Source organism: Phoenix dactylifera, chromosome 12, assembly GCF_051530095.1.
Source record: "Phoenix dactylifera cultivar Ajwa chromosome 12, Ajwa_hap1_PhDact_Kaust_v1.1, whole genome shotgun sequence".
Lineage (NCBI taxonomy): Eukaryota > Viridiplantae > Streptophyta > Magnoliopsida > Arecales > Arecaceae > Phoenix > Phoenix dactylifera.
The window spans coordinates 7,439,593-7,463,686 of record NC_143201.1 but is presented as its reverse complement, the minus strand read 5'-3'; the positions used below and the strand labels follow the sequence as shown (position 1 = coordinate 7,463,686).

The 24,094-nt window shown below is 38.4% G+C and overlaps 1 protein-coding gene across 2 annotated transcripts; it reads left to right on the top strand.

Moving 5' to 3' along the window:
* The first annotated feature begins 1,701 nt into the window (after positions 1-1,701).
* NLP1 (nitrilase-like protein 1) lies at positions 1,702-18,618 on the top strand. 2 transcript variants are annotated; one of them, XM_008807872.6, is made up of 9 exons: positions 1,702-1,891; positions 15,395-15,443; positions 16,974-17,065; positions 17,195-17,346; positions 17,435-17,481; positions 17,640-17,673; positions 17,812-17,978; positions 18,095-18,191; positions 18,311-18,618. In XM_008807872.6, the coding sequence occupies exons 1-9, from the start codon at positions 1,806-1,808 to the stop codon at positions 18,484-18,486; spliced, it is 900 nt and encodes a 299-aa protein (XP_008806094.4). In that variant the 5' UTR covers positions 1,702-1,805; the 3' UTR covers positions 18,487-18,618. The 2 variants fall into 2 exon arrangements, with proteins under 2 accessions (XP_008806094.4, XP_088564332.2); XM_088708206.2 differs by lacking the exon at positions 1,702-1,891 and adding an exon at positions 5,603-5,851.
* The last annotated feature ends 5,476 nt before the right edge of the window (positions 18,619-24,094 follow it).

The window sequence follows — 24,094 nt, the reverse complement described above, 5'->3', positions numbered from 1 at the left end:
CTTTTCAGGTCTTTTTTTTTAAAATTTATCCTTTTTGAATGGAGAATGATAACTAGCCCCCCCCCCCCCCCCCCCCCCCCCCCCCCTTCCTTTTATTCTTTTTATCCTTTAAAGAAAAATGTAGAATAGAATATGTAATCTAATTAAATTTCAAGCCTATTCCTTAAGATGTGCATCTATATTAAAGTTTATTGTGGCTCATACGTGATGGGATCAAGTAATCAACTAAATCAAACAATATGCCTTCAAGTAAATAGATGATGGTAACCTTGATGATCATGGCTATTTGTCAATTACTCTCATTAAATGTTCGCTATATGAAAAAAGTATAGTTATGTATAAATTAATGTGATGTAACTTAAGAATGGCTTTTGACTAAAATATCTATTCGTATTTGGTAGGATTATTGTCGAACAAAATGTATTTAGATTCTTGGATTTAATTATGTTAATTGTCACAAATTGAGATATATGATAACGAATTAATGACTAATAAGACAGCAAATAGTAGTCAAGTTTTCCATTTTTATAACAATTTTGAATGATTTCAAATTATCAAATATTTTTTTATCAATGTTTTAAACAGCAATTAATTTCAAACTGCTATATTTGATAGTTTGATTACTAAATATAAGCAGCAATCATAAAATATCTTGTTTCTTTCTAGCTTTTCCAGCCTTCCATCTTGGTTGAGATGAATCAAGATTTTGGATCATCATTGGCCAGGAGATGAGGATTAAAACCCTTAATGCCGATTTCTAAAAGAGGACCTATGTACAAACATAAACTTAAATCAAACTTACAATCCCATACTCATTTCTAAAAGAGGACCTATGTACATATAAACTTATATGCATGATGCATGTATAAGGTAAAGGAAGATGAGCATAACAGATTTTTTTTTTTTTTTGTACGTATATAGGCATGTTGGGTCAACTTTCATATATTTGCGTGCAGATAATTCTAAAGGAGTCAATCTAAACCCAAATCCTGCCCACTAAATCAGCAATTATGAGCTGAGAAATTTTTCATGAGCCCGGCCAGGGATCTTTAAAAGCATTTCTATTAAAAAATTAATAATTTATTTTTAGATTTCTTTATGAATATTCTTCTAAAAATTTAAATTTATATTAATATTTTTTAAAATTTATATTTATTTCTATATTCTCATAAAATACTATTCTTGCACAGATGCCTCTAATATAACGATTCTTCTCGTTAATGAAAACCATATTTATATTAATTAAAAATAAAATAAAATTTTAAAATTATTTTTTTGTCCCCATTCTGCTCGCAATCCGTCTTCTTTCCGTGATTAAATATTTCTTTTTGCATATCTAGCAATTAAAGATATTTTAATCATTTTAATTTAAAACTACTAATTTTTTAACGCATTAGATAGTGTGAGTATATATATGCAAAAATGAGGATTAAAAAAAATAAAATAGCAAAATAAATATTTTAAGAGGGTATATATATAAATATTAATTTTAGAAAGATATTTATGTAAAATTTGATATTTAAAAGGTATTTATGGAAAAAAAATAATTTTTTGGATTCGGTTTCGGAATTTTGGGATCAGGTTCAACATATCGCCGCCGGTACGAGGCAAAGCAAAATAGGGGTACAGCCGTAAGTCCGCCGTGTCCGTCTCATCCAGGGGCCTTCGAGCTCCGTCCACAACCGATCATCGCTCATTGCACGAATCTCACAGTCCTCCAGGAACACCGCCTGGGAGCACTTTATCGTTCGGGGGGTGGGGGGGTCGGGAAGAGAGGAAAGAGAAGCGAAGAGAGAGTGAGAGAGATGGAAGGGAGGAGGAAAGTAGTGGTCGCCGCCCTCCAGTTCGCTTGTTCCGACTCCGTTTCCGACAACGTCGCCACCGCCGAAAGGTATGTCGGTCAAATCTTACTTATTAGATGCTGGATTTGATTTGTTGAGAAATTATTATATGGCAAGAACTCCTCCGTTTCCCAGCTCCAACTAACCTCTGCTATCTCTTAGATTGGCGAGAATTATGGTAGAATCCAGTCCCCAAAGTCGAAGCCGATGGATCTTATTTTTAGTTCTCTCTCTTTGTTTTGAAATTAACGTTTCTTCTTGTGCTTTAATTCGAGATGCATGCATGCGAACATCTGTTTTTCTTGGATGGGATGAACTATGAATGATGAGTTTAGTATGTGAAATCTCTTTTCCCCATCAGTTGTCGTGATAGTCGCAAGAGCATGGCAATATGTACGGTCTTATGTTGGAGCTAGGTACAAAAGAACAAGGAATGGGAGTTACATTCATGGTAATTCTCCATCAGCACAATCAATGGATTCAATCCAAAACCACATTTTAGAAGTATTTTCTAGTAGCAGGCGTTACTAGCATGGAGAAAACACCTTGGAGAGGAAGCTACCTGAAAAATGCATTCTCTAGTAGGCACATTGCTGGAGAAAATTTGGAGTGACTGTGGGTTTTAGGAGTCTGAGTGGCTGGAGATCCTTTGAACCTTAGTGTTGTACCGGAGCTGTTTAGTGTGGTCGTGGTGCATCAGCATGAGAGGAACTACTGTCTCCAGTAATTTTGGACCCAAGAAAGACCTTGTTGCTGCTCACTTGGGGACCCTGGTTATCACTTCTATCACCACCACAATTACAGAAAGATAACATTTTGCAAAGAAGAAAATATGGGCCGGCAGGCAATGGTATCAATAGTGAACATGTTGCGGAGGATTTGATAATCTGGGCTTAAGGTAGTGGTTAACCATAATTCTCACCTATCTAGGATCTTGAGCATACCAGAAGATTTGAGGAATTGAAGTTGGGAATTGCTTACTGTTATTGCTACTCATCTATTCTCTACTTCTTTCTCTCAACAACTTCTCTTAATTGATTTCAAGGTATACGGGATCTCAGGTTCTCCTCTTATGGGAAAATAGCTGTTGCCCATTAATTAACCACCCCCTACTCTTTTGCTTGATATGCCTACTTCTTGATCCAGTCAATTTTTTGATACTATGATTTGAAACTTTGCTGATAATCATCTGTGGTCCATGTTTTTCTACTTTGCTGGATTGGTTTGGTGCTTCCAGTAATCAATGTAGTAACAAGCTTGGCTAGGGGAACAGATTCAGATTCAGGTTTGCAAATACTTACAGAGAATTCATCAAATCTTCAGAAAGAATTGCAATTATTAGAAATCAGAAATAAGTTAACGAGATAGAGAAATAAACATTATATAATTGTATACATTTAATCATGCAAAAGAAAGCATGGGAAAGGGTGGAATAAAACAACAATAGCTAAGTTTATTAATCTGAAATCAATGTATATTTCTTAGTAAGTTGTAATAATGTGAGAATAAATTGTTAACTTCATGAAGAATGGATGGTTTTAAATTTTTCATTTATGCTACAATAATTTTTTGAACCATTTAGTTAGGCAAAACATTATTCAGTTCAAGAACTTTTTTAAATGATTCATAGAATAATGTTACTATGCAAATCAACAAGTGAAAGCTTGTGGAAAAAAATAGATGGTGTTAGATTGTTTGAGGGTTCGGGAATGCTATGACCAGCAAAAGCAATTAAACTACTTATAGAATATGTAACAATCCTGATAGGGTTTCTGCTGGTTTTTGTATCCTATATACACTTCATAGAGAGATACATGATACTTTCCTTGGAAAAGATGTACATGGGTAATCCTTCACTGGTTATAAATGTAAACTATAATTTTTTTTGTATGATGTGATTAGGTGAACTATTTGGCAGCTAGTGTAATCAAAAGCATTGCATGGGTGGAATATAACATAACAAAAGTTTCCTCGGAAAGGATATTTGTGCTATAGTCTGTCGCTAATTCGTTTCTTTGTCTCCACTGATGTCACTTTCTTTGATTGAACTCCTTATTATCCTATGTCTTACTCTCAACATAATATTGATGAATCCTTTCCCCTTCCTGTGCCTCCTGTCTGCTTTGAGTCCCCAATATCTTCTAGTTCCTTGAATCCCTAGGCACCTGATCCTTCTTTGCAGGCGTATACTCGCCGACAGAAGACGATAGATACCAGTCTCCTAGATTCCACCACTTCTCTGGTTACCTCATTGTCATCAGATCCGGTTCAACCTCCCAATACCACTTTAGAGCTCGATCTTCCTATCGCGGCTTGAAAGGGTAAACGTACCTATACTACCTACCCTATGTTTAACTTTGTCACATATGGTCACTTGTCTCCCTCATACTACGCATTTGTTGCTTTTTTATCATCTCTCTCTTCCTATGTCTATTTCAAAGGCATTGTCTCATTCTGGTTGGAAAGCTGCAATGGAAGAGTAAATGAGTGCCTTACAACAGAATGATACTTGAAAATTTGTGTCTCTTCCTCCTGGTAAATCTACTGTTGGTTGTTGCTGGATGTTTGCTGTGAAAGTTCATCTTGATGGTATTATTGATAGGTTGAAAGCCCGTCTAGTGGCAAAAAGCTATAGCCAGATTTATGGCCTTGATTATTCAGAAACTCTCTCCTGTAGTAAAAATTTCTTCTATTTATCTATTTATTTCTCTTGTTGCTACTTTTTGCTGGCCCTTACATCAATTAGATGTCAAGAATGTCTTCTTACATGGTGATCTCCAGGAAGATGTTTATATGGAGCAACCTCCCAGGTTTGTTGTTCAAGGGGAATTTGGATTAGTATATCGCTTGAAAAAAATCTCTGTATGGCTTAAAACAATCTCCAAAGTATGGTTTGGTAGATTCAATGATGTGGTTATTGAATTTGGACTTCGAAGGTGTAGAGTTGATCATTCTGTAATTTACCATTATACGGGAGCAGGTAGAAGACTCTTGATTGTGTATGTGGATTGCATTGTGATTATGGGGGATGATAGTACAAGGATTGCAGAGTTGAAACTATTTCTACAAAGTAAATTTCAAACAGAGGTTCTTGGCCAATTGAAGTATTTTTTGGGTATTGAGGTTGCTAGATCTAGCCTTGGTATCTATTTGTCTCAAAGAAAGTATACTCTTGATCTGCTTTCTGAAATAGTGATGTTAGGCTCCAAGCCAATAGATGTTGTTCCTATGGATCCAAACACTAAACTTGTAGGAAGCTAGGGTGAGTTATTGATGGCAGACCACTGCAGGGGGAAAGAGGGAAAGTGGAAGAAGAAGGAAAGGAGAAAGAAGAGGTTATAGAGATGCAGGAAGAAGAGAAGAGGAGGAGAAAGAAGAGAAGGAGGAGGAGGCTAGGATTTTTTATTCAATCATCAATTGCTCTAATTCATGAGTGGGGTGGCCCTTATATAGGCCTTACATTATGAACTGACTAAGTCAAACAATTAACAACTAACCAAACTTGAACCCTTACATACCAAATTAAATCTTACTAACATTAGACCATTAAACCAATTGATCACACCCAAAATTGGACCTTTATAATTAGGTTTTACATTGATCAATTGATCCAATCACTTGACTCAACATCCAAATTGACTCCAAAATAACAGAAACAAAACCAAATCGACTCAAACAAAAGCAACTAATAAGGCAATAAAAGAAATATGACGCTGACTCAAATGGACCCGATCTAGGCCTGACTCAATCCGGTGGCTCAGGATCCTCTTGTAGCCATAATAATGTCATCCCCTGGTGCGGGCGCGGGCGAGCGGCTCTGATAGCTCGATCGTCTAAACGAACGGCTCTGATGTCCCCATCAACTCCTTCCAAGTAAAAAAATTCGACCCCGTCAAGTGTAGATCTGGCCGGCTGTCATACTGCTCTAGAAAAGCAGGGTCAATGCGCTGTAACTCGGCTCTGAAAATTCACGTCACGTCAGACTTTGGTCAGCCTTTCCACCGAACAAGGTAACGTTGGTAACTGCCTTTTCTGATTGACATAACCTGCTCATCTAATATATGTTCTATTTATTCTCTATGTGCATGTGTTGTTTTTTGAGAAGGAAAAGATAGAGAAACAAAGGTATGTGAAATCTGAAATTAGAAAAGGAATAGAAAAAGTAAATGAAAAAACTGATACGATGCAGCAAAGGGGTTCTTTTATTCACCACCAGTGCATTACATTTATAGTGCAAAAGTAAAACTGAAAAGAGTGGATCACAAGATTTACGGTAACAAAACCATGACTTGTGATGCGCTAACAATATCCTAGAGACTAGGACTTATTGACTAAAAACAAACATCTGTTATTGACCAGAAACTAAATTTAGAAAACTTAACACGTGGATTTGCAGTCGTGAAGCATATTCTTAACACTCCTCCTTGCTTTAGGCACCGCAAATTCCAATTCTCTTCCTTAGTAACTCAAACTTGCAAACTGGAATTGGCTGTGTGAACAAATCTGCCAGCCGATCTTCAGACTTGCAGTAAACTAAATTTACTTCTCCAGATTGCTGCACCTCCCTTAAGAAGTAAAGCTTGATGTTGAAGTGTTTCGTTTTCCTATGAAATACTGGATTTCGAGAAATTGCAGTTGCTGCTTGATTATCAACAAAAATCTGAGTACTATCATTTTGCTCCATGTGTGGATCAGTTAGTATTTTCTTCAGCCATAAAGCTTGGTTTGCTGCTGCACTTACTGCAATAAACTCTGCCTCTGCAGTGGACTATGCTACAATCTCTTGTTTCTTTGAACACCATGAGAAAATACCTGAGCCTAGGCTGAAACAGTATCCTGAAGTACTTTTCATGTCATCTACAGAACCAGCCCAATCACTATCTGAAAATCCACACATCTTGAAGTTTTGACACTTCTGAAACTTAACACCACAATCAATAGTACCCTTGATAAACCTTAATACTCTTTTTGCTGCTTTTAAATGCACTTCACTAGCCCAATGCATAAATCGAGATAAGAGACTTACAACAAATAAAATATCAGGTCTTGTTGCTGTAAGATACATTAAGCAACTAATCAAGCTTCTATAATAGCCTTCATCAACTTTATCAGCACCATCTTCTTTGCTCAGCTTCTCTTTTTGACCCATTGGCGTGTTTGTTGCTTTGCACTCCTCCATCTGAAATTTCTTCAAAATTTCCTTTGCATACTTCTTCTGACAGATAAATACTTCATTTTGGCTTTGTTGGACCTCCATACCAAGAAAGTAAGTCATAAGGCCAAGGTCTGTCATCTCAAAGACCTGCATCATCTCTTGTTTAAACTTTTCAACCATTTGTACATTATCTCCTGTTACCAAAAGGTCATCAACATAAAGGGACACAATGAGAACATAACTACCCTTTTGTTTAACATAAAGAGTAGCTTCAGATAAGCTTCTTGTGAAGCCTAAGCTTAGCAAATGTTCATCTCTCCTGCTGTACCAGGCTTTTGGGGCTTGCTTTAAGCCATAAAGGGCCTTTTTAAGCAAATAGACCTTATCCTCTTCACCTTGCACCACAAATCCTTCTGGCTGCTCCACATATATTTCTTCTTGCAAAACACCATTTAGAAAAGCTGATTTGACATATAGCTGAAACACTTTTCAGCCCTTTTGTGCTGCTAAAGCTAACAACAATCTGATTGTGTCTAATCTAGCAACTGGAGCAAAAGTTTCAGAATAATCAACACCAAAAATTGAGCATGCCCCTTAACAACAATCCTTGCTTTGTGTTTGTTGATGGAGTTATCAGCATTTAGCTTTGTTCGGTACACCCATTTTACTCCAATGATTTTTCTGCCTTCTGGTTTGTGGACTAATTCCCAAGTTTTATTCTTGTGAATCATTGACATCTCCTCCTCCATAGCTTTCTTCCACTTTGGATCTATAAGTGCTTCTTCATGGCCAGCAGGTTCGCATAATGCCACATTACATCTTTGATAAATGTCTGAAAGTGGTCTTGTTCCTCTAACTGGAGGATCATCTTCCAATTCATTTTGCCACTGCTCCGTTGTCTCCTCTTCAAGAGAATTGCTTATAAATTCTTGTGAAGGTCTGCTTGTTCCTTGCGAATTTTCCCAGTTCCATTGCTCATCCTCATTGAAGTGAACATCTCTAGTAATCACCATTTTTTCTGTTTGAGGGTGATATACTTTGTAGGCTTTAGAAACGGTGCTATAGCCCACAAAGATGCCTGGAATTGCTTTTTTGTCAAGTTTGTCCCTCTTGACCTGTGGAATATGGACAAAACACAAACAACCAAATACTTTAAGAAAGCTTAATGAAGGTATATACCCATACCAAGCTTCAAATGGAGTTTTGTCTTCAACGGCTATACTTGGAAGCCGATTTTGCAAAAATGCTGCTGTGTTGGCTGCCTCTGCCCAGAAACTTTTTGGCAAATCCTTCTCATGTAGCATGCATCTGGCCATCTCTATGACATATCTATTCTTTCTTTCACTAACTCCATTTTGCTGTGGAGTGTAAGGAGCAGTGAGCTGATGTTCAATGCCAGCTTCATCGCAAAACAAATTAAATTCTGCTGAGGTGTACTCCTTTCCATTATCAGAACCTTAAAATCTGAATTTTGCAGCAACTTTGATTTTCCACCATCTTCTTGAACTTCCAGAATACTCCAGCCACTTCAGACTTGAACTTTAGGAAAAAAATCCAACACATTCTTGTAAAATCATCAATGAAAAGAATGTAATACCGGCTACCTTGAAGTGATGGTGTTTTTTGAGGTCCTCCCACATCTGTATGAACTAGTTGCAGCTTCTGTGATGCTCTCCAGGATGATTTAGGAAATGGTTTCCTACTTTGTTTTCCAAATTGACAAGCATGACAATTTGGCAAGTGATCAACCAGAGCTGGTAAACCTCTTATCACTTCATCTTTCTTCATCTTTAGCATTCGTTGAAGATGACAATGCCCAAGCCTTTTGTGCCAGACTTCGGTGATGTTGATATTGGTGAAATAAGCTATGTGCTCCTCCTCCATTGGATCAAATGAGAAGCTTTTACCTCTCATTTTAACATGCAAGATCTCCTTTCCAGCGGCATCATAGATACGACAATACAAGTTTTCAAAGGACACCTTAAATCCTTTTTCTATTAACTGGCCAACACTCAGCAATTTTTGATCAATATCAGGTACATAAAGAACATCTGAAATTGTTTTTGTACCCGAGCTGGTTGTTATTGCAATGGTTCCTCTTCCTTTTGCTGCAATATAACCACCATTTCCTATCCTAACTTTCGTCATTGCGGTAGGCTTTAACTCCTTAAAAAGAGTTCTGTCAAACGTTATGTGGTTTGTACAACCACTGTCAATTAACCAACATTCTGAGGAGACCTTTGTAGAGAAACAAGTGGCCACAAACATCTGATCTTCTTCTTCTTGATCAGCTACTTGAGCATCTTCTTCCTTTTTCTGAAATTTGCTTTTGCAAATCACAGCTTCATGTCCAAGCTGATTGCATTTGCTACACTTTGCATCGGGCCTTTCCAACACTTGAATGGAGGATGACCCATTTTACCACAGTGTTTGCAAGGAGGGTAGTTTCCCTTTGAGCTTCCACCTTTGCTTTGAGTGTGGTTGCTTGAACTGTTCCCAGAACTTGAGACTTGTTTCTTCTTTTTATTGTTTCTCTGGACATGCTGGTGTTTAACTGACAAGGCTCCTTCAACAGTAGAATCTTGTCTCATAAGCCTCCGTTGCTCTTGAGCCTGCAAAGCATTCAACAGTTCTGCCAAGGTAATCTTGGACAGATCTTTAGTATTTTCCAAGGTGGTTATTGAGGCTTCATATTTTTCTCTTTGTGGCTTTTGATCTGAGCGACCGTCAGGTTGTTCGGCAGCGGAGCGACTTCGTAATCTTCTTCGACAGCTTCCCATAGATCTAAAGCCTCCAGATAAGTTTCCATTCTAACAGCCCAGAGCTGGAAGTTTTCTCCGTCGAAAACTAGAGGAGCAGCTTGAGAGAAATTGGAGAAACTTGTTTCAACTTCCATGGTTGCTCACAGGTCCCGTAAGAAATAATTGCTCTAATACCAAATTGTTGTTTTTTGAGAAGGAAAAGACAGAGAAACAAAGGTATGTGAAATCTGAAATTAGAAAAGGAATAGAAAAAGTAAACGAAAAAACTGATATGATGCAGCAAAGGGGTTCTTTTATTCACCACCAGTGTATTACATTTATAGTGCAAAAGTAAAACTGAAAAGAGTGGATCACAAGATTTACGGTAACAAACCATGACTTGTGATGCGCTAACAATATCCTACAGACTAGGACTTATTGACTGAAAACAAACATCTATTATTGATCAGAAACTAAATTTAGAAAACTTAACACGTGAATTTGCAGTCGTGAAGCATATTCTTAACAGCATGAAATTTTGGAGGTGGCGGTTCAACAGCAGGTAATGGGTTAGGGTAATCATCGAGGGAAGGCGTGTTAACAAAGAGGTTGGAAGGAATAATTGCTGTATTTTTATAGGGGACTAAATCTTTGATACTAAATGTCGCACTAATCCCATAGTCCTTAGGAAGATTCACAACATAAGCATTCGAACTAATTTTTCATAGAACTTGGAACGGTTCCGCACTACGAGCTTGCAATTTCTTGAACTTCCTGAAGAAAGTCGTTCAAGCCTAATTCTTATCATGACATAACCTCATTCACTTAGCTCTTTATAGCGTCTGTGTAAATCAGTAAGAGATTTATATTTTAAGTTATTAAAGTGAATGTATTTGCTGATTTCTTGATGCAATGAATGTGGGTGCGATGCGAATGACTGTGCAAACTCAGACACTCTATACTGATGAGACATGGGGATCAGATCTATGGGCTGCCTAAGTTTGTAATCATGCACCATTGTAAATGGACTCATGTCTATGGATTTATTGACTGAACTATCATATGCAAACTCAACTATCGGTAACATTAAATCACGGGTCCTAACATGTTCATTCGGGTTGAGCCTATAATGTAAAAAATTAGGCAGAGATGCTCCGGAAACTAAATCAATTGCGTGTTAGATATCACACATCGGAGGAAGTGCATTCGGAAGATCATCATGGACTACAGAATGAAACTCCTCTAGAAAGAAAACTACTACAGGGGATGCTCAAGGTTGAACTCCACATTGATATCTTTAGCCACAAGTGCCAACATAGGTGACTGGCTCTAGATATCTTTCACTATCTCTTTCAAAGTAGTGATATGAAGTGGTTTAGTTGTACTTAGGTCAATAGTTTTTCTTTGGAAATCATTCTGGACAAATTCTAATCCGATGGATTCGTCTTCAAAGTCTTCTACATAATATTTTATATTTGGTTTATAGACTTCTTCGACATATTCGGCCTCTTGGTTTCCAGCTTCTAGTTCAGTAATCAGGTAGGTCTTAGTGGAACATTGGGACGCTATGTGGCCGAATTGTTGACATCTAAAATATTGGGTTTGGTTCCTAGGGGTATGGGGAAGGGCCATAGGTGGTGCGGCCAAACCGATTTCAGGCTGGGCTGCAATGGGGGTTGGCAGTTTAGGGGTTCTAAAGTTTCGTATGAACTCAGGGACCTCTTGTCTGATTTCTTTCCTTTCAACTCGTATGGCAGCGAACTGGTCTTTGAGGAATTTCAGAAGTTCGGAATCCATAGTAGCTAAGAGAACTTTAGGTCTACCGGCTTGGTACTCCTTATCGCTACGGGTTGATATGCAATGATAACACAATGTATAATGATGTGAGATGCAATGTCAATAATGAAATTCTAATAAATATGATGCAGGACAACCTATCAATGCAACGTACTATAATTTCAGAGATCAGCAAGCTTTCACAAAGTAACTTAAAATTTAAATGTTGCTGATTTTAACTTTGGTTATTTCAGGTTAGGGTATGAGATTAATCAAGTTAAGAAATTAGGTTGCAATCAAGTATTATAGTTGTTCCGATCCTAAAGAAAATTGATCGATGAACATTGTGAAACATCCTCTTGCTAGGGTGTGCTAATTTAATATCAAAATTTGATGGTTGATAGGATGGGTTTGAAAGTAGAGGTTCTATGTTCTAAATTTTGACAGCAAAAATAAGTTTCAAGAATACGGCTATCATGCAAGAAAACTTAAAACATAATTAAATGAACAATCCCAAGAAAAGTAGAAACCTATCACCTGTCGTGGAGCAGTCAACCAGAACCATTTGCTCGTGGGCTGTGGCGGCGATCAAGGGCGCAATTGCAGCTAATGGACCCTTCAAGTGGCTTCAATTGGCTTCAACTTGGATCCGATCACAGCAATTTGGCAGTTCTTTGTAGAAATGGTCCTGACTTCAGCAATTTGTTGGGGCTTAATTGCTGTGGCTTGGTGGGCCTGATGACTGGGCTTGTTGATTAAAGGGAGGAGGGGCCGGTGAAGGGCATGATGGGCCTGAAAAAGTGGAGGGGTGTGGCCTGCTAGGGTTTGGGCCGTAGAATAAAGAAAGGGGAAGGGGGGATGGCTTATCGGGGTTGGTGTGTGTTGGCTCGGGTGTGTCCTATTATGAAAAGGAATGGTGGAGTGTGAAGGGGGTTTGGGTTTTAGGGGAAGGTGAAGGGAGGAAAGATGGAGAGGGTTCAGGGCTGAACCCCTTAAGGGATGAAAACGATGGGTTCACGAAGAGGGGAGGGGGGCATCGGCCGGTGAACCAGGGGTGCAGGGCGGTGAACGAGGGAAAGTAGGAGGTGGTTAGCGAGGGCGGGGTGCGCTGCAGGCGGCGACGGCGGGGTGCGCTGCAGGCGGCGACGGCTCGAGTAGTGGGGTAGCACGGCCGGAGAGAGGGAAGAGGGCACGGGCGGAGCTGATGGAGCTCGGGCACCGGCGGCTCGGGCAATGGAGATCTTCGGGCGGTGGGACGGGAGCGGCCAAGGATGGCAAAGGTGACAGCAAGGCGGTCGCAAAGGAAAGAATGGCGAGGCGGCGCTCGGTGGTGGCACGCGGCCGGGCGACATGGCGGACCGGTGAGGAAGAAGAGGAGTGGTGAAGGCGGCGGGGGCAGCGAGGCCGGAGGGAGCAACGGCGGCGCTTCAAAGGCGGCGAGCAACGGCGGAGAGGAGGCCACGGAAGGTAGAAGATGAACCAAGTTTTTTTTTCCTTTTTTGTTTAACTCGGTTCGGGTTGGATTTGGATTATCGAGCGCGACCCGCTCTGATAACCTGCTACCAGTCCGTCACGTGCGCTCCTTTTTTTTGTGGTGAATCTGAGCTACCGGATTATGGGTTAATGGGTTTAGCCCTTACCCGTTAATCCGGTCTTCTTCACCCACCGACAGCCTCGGAGGAACGCCGTGGACTGCACGGCGGCGGCTGCGGGGCGAGGGACGGGCGGCCGCTGCGGATCGGCCGAAGGGGGGCGGCGACGGAGATCGCAGCCTTGGCTATGTGGTCGGGGGCGATAGGCGGCGGCCGATCACGGCGGTGGGCAGCCTCTTCCTAGCACGAGTGAAGGACGTCCGGGTTCTCACAGGGCGGTTGTGGGCGGCGGCCGGTCACGGTTCCGGCTGGTGGCGGCTTTCGGCGACGCGTCACAGGCGGCTTCTCTTCGAGCGTTGTTGGCAGCGATCGGGGTGAAGGTGGTCAAGCGTGTGATGGGTGGTAAGGAGTGGCTCCGACGAATAGATGGCGACAGTGGCATTGATGAGGAACTGATGATGGGGAGCGTGGGAGGGATGGCGACGGTGGCTCTGATGAGGAACTAATGAAGGGGAGCGTGGGAGAGAAAGGCTCAGTGCTGGTGGGGTGCTGGCACAGACGGGAGGGAACGAACTGGGTCTTCTCCTTTGGAAACAGATGAAGGGTTTTTCTCCTTTTTCCTGGTGAAAACAGAGAGGGAGGGAGAGAGAGAGAACAAAAACTAGATCGTGGCTTTGGCAGCAGGGCCAAAGCCGAGCTGCTCTGATACCAAGCTGATGGCGGACCACTGCAGGGGAAAAGAGGAAAAGAGGAAGAAGGAAAGAAGGAGGAAGAAGAGGTTATAGAGACGCAGGAAGAAGAGGAAGAAGGAGGCTAGGGTTTTTTATTCAATCATCAGTTGCCCTAATTCATGAGTAGGTGGCTCTTATATAGGCCTTACATCATGAATTGACCAAGTTAAACAATTAACAACTAACGAAACTTGGATCCTTCAATTAATTGACTAAGTCAATTAATTGATTAGATACCAAATTAAATCTTACAAACATTAGACCATTAAACCAATTGATCACACCCAAAATTGGACCTTTATAATTAGGTCTTACATTGATCAATTGATCCAATCACTTGATTCAACAACCAAATCGACTCCAAAATAACAGAAACACAACCAAATCGACTCAAATAAAAGCAACTAATAAGACAATAAAAGAAACATGACGCTGACTCGAATGGACCCGATCTGGGCCTGACTCAATCTGGTGGCTCAGGATCCTCTTGTAGCCATAATGATGTCATCCCCTGGTGCGGGCGCGAGCGAGCGGCTCTGATGGCTCGATCGTCTGAACGAACGGCTCTGATGTCCCCATCAGTTATTAACTGATCCATGATGATATAGGAGATTGGTTGGGAAACTAAATTATCTAACTATCACCGGACTAGATATTTCTTTTGCAGTTAGTGTGGTGAATCAGTTTTTGGACACTCCAAGGACTAGTCTCTGGGGTGCTGTAATATGTATTTTGAGATATCTTAGGGGTGTCCCAAGCCAGGGTTTTTTATATAAGAATCACATACTCAGATTGAAGGTTATACTGATGCAGATTGGTCTGGATCTCCATCTGATAGAAGGCCACAATTGGGTACTGTCTTTGTTGGTGGTAATTTGGCATCTTAGAAGAGTAAGAAGCAAAATGTTGTTGCAAAATCAGTGCAGAGTCTGAATATCTAGGCATGGCCCACACTGCATGTGAGTTGATTTGGTTGAAGCACATGTTGGAAGAACTGTGTTTTAAACAATCACATCCTATGAATATGATGTGTAATAATCATGCAACTATTCATATTGATTGTCATTTCGTTCGCTCTTACAGAATGTGATTCGTACAGAGTTTGTGAGATTAGTTGACCAGTTAGCAGATTTATTTACTAAACCTTTGGGTGAGTTATATTTGTACAAGCTGGGCACATATGATATATATGCTCTAGCTTAAGGGGGAGTGTTAAGGGTAATTAAGTATATGTATCAAGGGTAGTTATGACATTATATTATTTTGTTATTAATATAAATACAACATGGGGTCAGACCTAGGGTAACTGACCTCTCTGATTTCTTGTTTCTCAACAATTTATATAATAAAGATATATCATATTAACCATGTCTTTGGGGATGCCCAAACAAATATAGTGTGAATTTTGCTTTCAATTTTAGATTTGCCATCAATGTAGAGGTTATCTTAAGATTTGCTGGATATGAGCTATGACTTATAGCTTCTCTTCGAGAGTTTTTCAGCATTTGAGTTATGTATTTGATATAACATAAGCTGCTTTGACACATATTTTATGCAGGCTGATTAGAGCTGCTCATAAGAAAGGGGCAAACATTATTCTGATTCAGGTAAAAAATCAGAAACGGAGAGTTTATTTTGATAAAGAAAATGATTGACAATCAGACCTGACACCTATCTTATTACATCTTCTATATCAAATTGTTTTCACATCGATTATATGCAGTATAGTAATTATTATTTAAGGGTTTATCATATTATTATTCATGCATCTGAGAAAAATTTCTGTTATATATTGCTTTTCCAAAATTGGTATGTATAAATTTGTGTTATGATTGGAGCCCATGAAGCAAAGGTACAACTATAGAATATAGATATAGCTTGATAAGGACATGCTGATCTAGTAAATCTAGAGAAAATAAGATACTATATGGCTAAGCTATGTCAATAAATATATCCATAAATACATACATATACACACATATCTACATACATGCATATGTACATTTGAAAAAACATCCATGAAGCATGATGGGCTATTGAAATAACAGAGTTCATGCTCTGTACGATAGCATTCGCTTCCATAACCTCCTGATTTAATCATCATTCAAGTCCGTAGACCCCAATCCATACTCCATACTATAATATGAACATCACAATCTCGAAAACTAACCATTCATTATTAAAAGGTTAGCATTCATTAAAAAGGAAAGAAACGAAGCGAAGCCCTTCGCCTAATTCTTGAGAGGTACCAAAGAAGTATCTCAATTGTATCCGAGAAGTATCTGAAGCATTGTTTTAGTTTTGAAAAATAGGATACTTAACATAAGCATTAGATGGTGTCCTAGAAGTATCCCATAAGTATTGGTATCTGATTTGGTCCCAGCATGCAAATTCAAGTTATCTGTTCTTTGTAGATGGGCACACTCTTATCACTTTTTTCATTTTAGAATGAAGGCAATGCTAACTAATTTCTAATGCCCGTACCCAAAACCTAATTTGTAAGGACAAAAGCTACTTTATTTTGACTTGCTAGATGTAGTGCCTCCCTATATGTCACTAGATTTACTTCATGGCCATCCACTTTGGGAATATTCTTTACATCTGTTGCTTTTGTCTGGCCTTGATTGAAAGCAGTCACTGCCCCCTCCTCCCCCCAACACACGCACAGCAAACAAAAAATAAGAAGAGTTGATCTTGTGGTTGCTTCTATAAGTATGATCATATCATTCAAGTAAGCTGAAGGCGATACCATGCAAGATTCTCGTATGTTTCTGACTTCAATTCAGGAAGGTTGGTATACCTCAAAGAAAAATCTATTTGAAATTGTAATTAAGCGAGTCCATCTCTCTGCTGCCTGAATCAATCAGAGGGCCGAATCTTCACCTTGTTAGATGAGTTCATCTGGATTTACTTGCACAGGCTTATTTCTCAAATCATTCATACTACTCAGGGAACAAACCAAAAAAAATTAAGCAGTGATTACATGGCCATACATCGACATGATTATTGATATTTCTGAACGAGTAATGATAGTTGATGTAACTATTTTGCCTCTTGATCTATTTAGAAGTTCACTAGTTGGAAAGGACTTGGTGATTCTCTAACTATCTTTATAAGGACTTCTTGATGTGTCTTAGGAACTATTTGAAGGGTACTATTTCTGCCAAGCTCAAAGGGCAGATTTTTTTCAGCGCGCTAAACCTTATAAAGGGCATCCTACAATTTTGAGGTAAAAATTAAACTTTATCTGCAAAAATTCCTTTGCAATCAGTATGCATATCAAAAGAACAAAATCAACGGTAAATTATCACTCCATCAAGTATCCTAACATAAGATAATTTCATTTCACATTTTGCAGGATGCAAAAACTTGCAAAGGAGTTAGGCGTTGTGATACCAGTGAGTTTCTTTGAGGAAGCAAACAATGCTCATTATAATTCAATAGCCATCATTGATGCAGATGGGATGGATCTTGGATTATATAGGAAATCACATATTCCAGATGGACCAGGCATGATATATCAGAATTATCTGCTGCTAGACTACTTACATACTATTCTTGTTTCAGCTAATGAGCAATTATTACTTCTGCTATTCAGGTTACCAAGAAAAATTCTATTTCAATCCAGGTGACACTGGTTTCAAGGTGGTGTATCTTTCATCATTTCTTTTCCTTTTTTCCTCAATAGATTCTAGTCTCGTTCATACCAAATGCGAAAGTATTTTGTGTGTATCATGTTTTAAGCCATAAATCATCTATCTACTTTTCAACTAATGTCTTCCCTTGGTGTCATTGAAAGGCAGGTTTTCACAACTAAATTTGCCAAAATTGGGGTTGGTGAGTGAGTTGCATTTAAAAAAGCATAAATTAATATTGAGTTGTCAATCAAATAAGAAAACACATATTGCATTACTACTACTTACTTTAATCCCAAGAAAAGAGTTATCTGAGGCCATTGCTTCCTTTTGTTGGCAGCAATTTGTTGGGATCAGTGGTTTCCAGAAGCCGCACGAGCTATGGCTCTTCAAGGTGCAGAAATATTGTTGTATCCTACTGCCATTGGATCTGAACCGCAAGATAAAGGGCTTGACTCGCGCGAACATTGGAAGCGAGTAATGCAAGGACATGCTGGAGCTAATTTGGTAATACTTGATTACAACTCTAGTTTAAACCTTTCTTGGAAGTTTGGCTGGTGTGCTGCTTCATACGGCATTTTTGCTTTGCAATCTCTGGGCATGATGAATTTGTGAGTTTGCAGGTTCCTCTTGTAGCTTCCAACCGGGTTGGAAAGGAGACGATCAAAACAGAACATGGTGAGAGTGTGATCACATTCTATGGCAATTCTTTCATAGCAGGTATTTTGTCCCCACTACAAGTATAGGAGCATGCTTTTCTCATTTTGATGCTTGTAAATTGCAAATGAGCAATGTATCATGTAATGATCTGTTGTTAATACTGATTATCCTTGAAAAAGGACCAAGTGGAGAAATAATGGCGCTTGCAAATGATAAAGATGAAGATATGCTGATTGCGGAGTTTGACCTGGAAAAAATCAAGACGCAGAGATACAGTTGGGGGGTATTTCGTGATCGGCGACCAGACCTATACAAGGTACTCTTGACATTAGATGGCAGCAAACCTTCTCTGTGATGTTGATGTGTTACATGGCACTGAGGTTGAGAATTTAGCTTTTCTCTCCAGAATAAATGTGTTGACATGATGTTAAAAAAGTATTCAAGATGATGCAAAACTATATAATAAACTTAATTTTGTACCGCTAAATTCCTTGCCTCTAGAAATAATTTTGCAGAATTGATGAAAATATTTGACGACTTTGGATCTATTTCAGTTTCTGTTATAATTGATATAATGGCCTTTCTGCGTACAATATAATCACTGCCTACAAAGTTCTGGCCTGAGCATCAGCTTTATTTTCTGTCAAATAACTCATCTGTCTTTCTAGGACAGCAGTCACCTTGCTTGCAGCCTTCTCTGTATGGTATGCCGCATCTCCTTCCTTGAACCAAGTTAAGAGACATCAAAAACGAAAATAACACAAATGTTGTCTGTTAGTTTTGGCATGTAGGTTAAACTTTAGATAGCTTACTATAAGCTAAGAGAGCTGGCAAACCAGTTTTTTATTTGTTGAATTTGGTTCAAACTTTTGTGCTTTGATTTTGGCTATTGATTTGTTTTCCCCTTTTTAGGCCCCCAAAGCTTTATGTCAAGTGTGCATTCATGAAACTCAAACTATATGCTCTATGAAATCAAGAAACAAACACCTTAATCCATCAAATCAGTCGGTTCAAATGCTGCAGCATAGAGCCATCAAAAATAAAATAATAACAATATAATGATAACAATAACAAAGCCATGTCACCAAATTCAGGCGGCTGATTTTTCTCAGTTTATGGAAAGAGAACTTCTATAAGCATGAAAATTCAGAAACAACATGAATGTTCATAAGAAAACACCTTGTCTTAGATTCCAGTGCAATGGTCTCCTAGACGTGAAAGAAACCTGGAAGAACCAATATATATATATACTTTTTATGAAATGATAAGAAGAAACTAGATTGAGAAATCCATATCATCTGGCTTTTCATGGCCATTACGTACTTCCAACTGCCTGTGTGCCACCTCGTCCAAGTCCCCTGCTAAGTCCTCGTTTAATCACATGGCTGTTAAAAGGCGTAGGAATTATGCTTCATGACTTGATTCGTTTCGGTATTTGTGGTAACTTTGGTACGGAAAGGTTGAGCTCCATGTTGGAATCTTATTTGCTTGCTGGGGAGTCATAATTAGGAGAGTTTGAGATTTTGTATATGTTAATTATAGTATGTACTAGGAGGATAAGTTTTCTTTACTAATGTTAATGAATATTGGTAACTAATAAATATGGAAATATAGTTAAAATCCTCATATGATCCTCATATTATACATGTATTTGTTAACAAGTTCACCATATTTTTTTAATATTTAAGCAAACAAGGTCTTTTCCTCTAGTTTTATATGAGAAGGGGGGTTCCTTCTTACTCTTTTTTTTTTTTAATCATGGCAATGTCGTACACTCTTTGGCGAAGCATTTATTCTTTCTTTCCTATATCCATATTCATACATACAGAATTCTTATCATGATTCATGGGTGAAATTAGAGCTGGTTAACTACCCTCGCCCATTAGGATAGGTAAGAGGTATAGTTTAGTGTTCCACCTAGGGTGTGGCTGATTAGGACTCATCACCCGTCTGTTCCGTGATGGAACTTGATTTGGCACAAGGATCGAATCCCGAGACATGCTTTCATTGTATAGAAGACTCTTATGGCTAAGTTACTTAGATCGAACTTCAGCACCGAGGATTCCAGCTTGTCTCTTACTTAGAGGTTCGCCGGGAGATGACGATCTATCTCAATCAGATGTCCCCAATCTATGATCTTTCTTAAGCCAGCGATCCCATAGCTCGGATGCTGCTCCCCACAATACAATAGATAGGTAAAAGAACTCAAGAAAGTGCTTTATTTCGATTTGATGGTCGAGTCAATGGCTCATGAACCACGTCTTTCCCAGAGGAATAAAATAAGAAGACCTTCATCGAGAAAGGATCTCTGTTCTTCACTTGATGAACTCAAATGCTATGGAATCACCATTTGCAGAGAGGAAAAAAGAATCTTTGGCGAGCGAGGATCCTTTTTTTGCTGCGCTTGGATCGCTCGCCAGTTTGTAACATTCCAGATTGTTCTATATTTATTAGATTAACTCGAAAACACTACTTTTATAAAAAAGTACTTATTCTGATTCCATTAATTCGTGTACATTTATATATTGAATTATGCATAAGTATGCACATGTACCTATGTCTATAAATAAAAGATTGCATGCACATTCAGTATATAAATATATGAGCATGTACGATTTGCCTAAAAGAAAATAAAGATATAATATCAAAAAATAGTACTTTTTCTAGTTTACCTAACAAGAGTTTTTTAGAAAAATAAATATTGAAATTTGGATAAAAATAAATAAAAAATTCATCCTTAAACTATCATGAGGTGTAATGCTATTTCCACAAATATTTGGAAGTTCAGCAGCACTGACATCCCCCTAATAAATCATCCATATCTCCCTCATTCGACCTTCATTTTGGGTAACTCAAAGATACAGTAGAAGGTTGCTCGATACTGGATATGACCTAAGTGGTTTTATATAAAAATTCTGACCATGCTGATGATGATGAAGCTTTTTTTTGGATAGATGCGCATGAAAGTTACTATTTTTGCTATGAATTAATTTAATCTATAAAATTCATGTTCATTGAACATTTGTGAGTCAAAAGACACATTGTATTCTCAAACTTGTCCTATTCCACCAATAGATCTTGGCATGGATCTTAGGATATTGGCTTTCATGCTTGTTCAAGTATAGCTTTCGTCGTGGCCATGATATCCTTTTGGGCTTTGGATAATTATTTTCTAACAATCTCATCTATGCGTTTGAAGCCTTCATGATTTCTGTTTGGTCTCAAGTTTAGACATATGTGAAGTCTGGGATTTTTTGCTTACATCAGAAGAAAGACATATTACTAGACCATAAACATTAGTTAGAGACAAAATCTTAGAGCAGCTGATGGTTTCCTTCTAGCATGATAGAAAGACGGAGAGAATGACGAATCTAGAGAGAGCATAGAGAACGGGAGGTAGGACGATAGGAGGGTTTCAGCTAGTGGCATCTCTCATATTTTCTTCAGTATGAAATAAAGATTTGCAATTGTGAATTGATTATGATCTATTTGTTTGATTAAAGCCTAGGCCTACTTGGATTCTTGACTAAGCTTCAAGATTCGGGTTTAGATCAGGCTGATTCTTGATTTCAGATCTAGGCCTAAACTACTCTAATGAATCAAAGTTCCTTGTTTAGCCCCACTTGTGGCCACCTATATAGAGAGGACCATAAAACCGAATGAAAGAGTGGTCGGATGAGAGGTATCAAATAGAACAAAAGTCTTGGGCAAGGTTTCATGAACAAGGCACCCCCTTTAGCCTTATTACAAAAGACTTGGGCCCGTGCTCATCCAATGTAAGTGACTAAAATATTTGTGTCTTGTGCCTCTACAATAGGTTCATGGTAGTTGTGCCCTAAAAGCTTGAAAATTCTAGTCCCTCTGCCAAGTGCCATTTACTTTGATTTATAGTAGATATAATACGTAGGGACCTCTAAGGTGATGGATCAAAAATTCTTGTACCTTATCTTCCCATCTAGATGCCTAATTTCGAAGAAAAAAAAAAGAAATCTACAACCTACTAGATAAAATAACAAAAATTAGCAAAGATAAGCTATTTCAACATAAAAGAGAAAATTTTATTGAATCAAAGTAGGAATTGGATGCTATCATCATAATTAGAAAGACTTAAGGAAAAAAGAAAGGTGAAGAATATGAAAAAAAAAATTTCTCCAATAGTGTCTTGGCATGATAGGCACACTCTTAGCTCCTCTTAGCTCCCTAAAGGAGATCTCCCCTATCTTGTGCTCCTCTTAGCTCTTGACTTTCGTGCATCTAGGGTAGAAGTGGTGCTCCTTGGATTGGATGGATCTAGATCTAGAAGAATTGGGGAAGAAGAAGGGGGAGGTGGAGAACCTAAAACTTAGGAAATCTAGAGCTACAGGGACCCAATGGAATGGGGAAGGGATCGAAAGCGTGAAAGGGATTAGAAGTACTCTAATTCTCTTCTATTAGGGTCTACTTATAGAGATTGTGGGGGAATCAATGATTGAAATTTGAAGTGTTAAATTTTAAAAAGGGTTGAGATTTTGCCTAGCAGCATCCATTGATTTGCTTATTGAGCAAGCCATGGAACAAGTGTTTTAATTTTGAAACTTGGATGGCTTGATGCTCTCTCCTAAATTCGCTGGAAACTCTTTCCCTTTGGAGGGTGAGTTGGAACCCAAACTTTCAGATATATTGTCTATTCTCACTCTTTTTCCATATTTTGAGGATTTAAGGTGTTTTTTCAGATTTTTTTGGATGATGTTAATTAAGAGATAGAAATATCTAAAAATTATCAAATTACATTTGGGAGACCTAGACTAAGAGGTGGTTAGGGTTCAAATTTGAGCCCGATCTGAGTTTATTTGACATGGCTCTAGAAAATCTTAAATTTGGTTCAAAATAACCAAGTTGGATTTAATTGATGGTCATGTATAGGAATCCAAACAAATTGAGCATGAACTAGACCTATGAATCACTAATTGGGATGGAAGGAAGATGGAAAGGAAGGTGAATTAGAGAAAAATTGGAGCATGTTAGTAAATCAAGCTGAACCAAGTGAATCGGGATAACCGATTCAAGATGAATTAGTAGAGTTTGTGAAATTGCTCAATTAAGCTTAAAATTGGTCAACTAATATTAGAATTAGGTTAGAAATCTTAAATGAAGTGAGATAAGGTGAATTAGATAGGGAGTGAAAATTCGAGGTTAGAATTATGTAAACCAATTAATCGATACAATTGGGTTTAATTGGGTCCAATTAGGTATGCAATTGATCAGCTAAAAGTGAAGTGAGCTAGCAACCAAATTGAAGCAGAATTAGAGCATGGCACCATGGGAGAGACGGGTTTAGGTTAGTTGGATGAAGATTCATCAAAACCAATAAGGAGCTTGGTTTAGGCACCTGATCTCTTATTAATTTTAGACCTAAGAACTTTCAAGGGGATGCCCAGGCATGTGCACGCCGTCAAAAAATGATTCTGGACCAGTGAGACTTGAAATGTCAAGATCTAAAAGAAGCCTATAGACAATTTTCTTTAAATGCCTATTAGGCATTTTAGAATGCAAATTACATCATGAAAATATTTTTTTTCTTTTGGATAGGACCACAATTATATCTTTATCGAACTCCAACCAACACAAACTCATTTTCTCTTGTAAATTTGTTCAGATAATAAGTTTTTAATTAGGTATCTCTATGTATCAATATTCATGAACACACAAAGCCACACTATGGTTAAAGAATATGAGATTAGGTGTCTTGAAGAGCATTGATGCATGCTCCCTCTCCGGACTTACATATGTGTGTTGTTAATGAATGGCAACTAAAATTCATTAAGAAGATTACTTTATTATCTTAAACAATGTACTCATATTTGAATGGAGGTCAACTTGTTATAAAAGATTGAGCAATCTAATTTTTCTAAGAAAATTTTATTTTCTAATATAAATTATTAACTTTATTCTCTAATATTGATAGCTTTATATCTACCATCTAT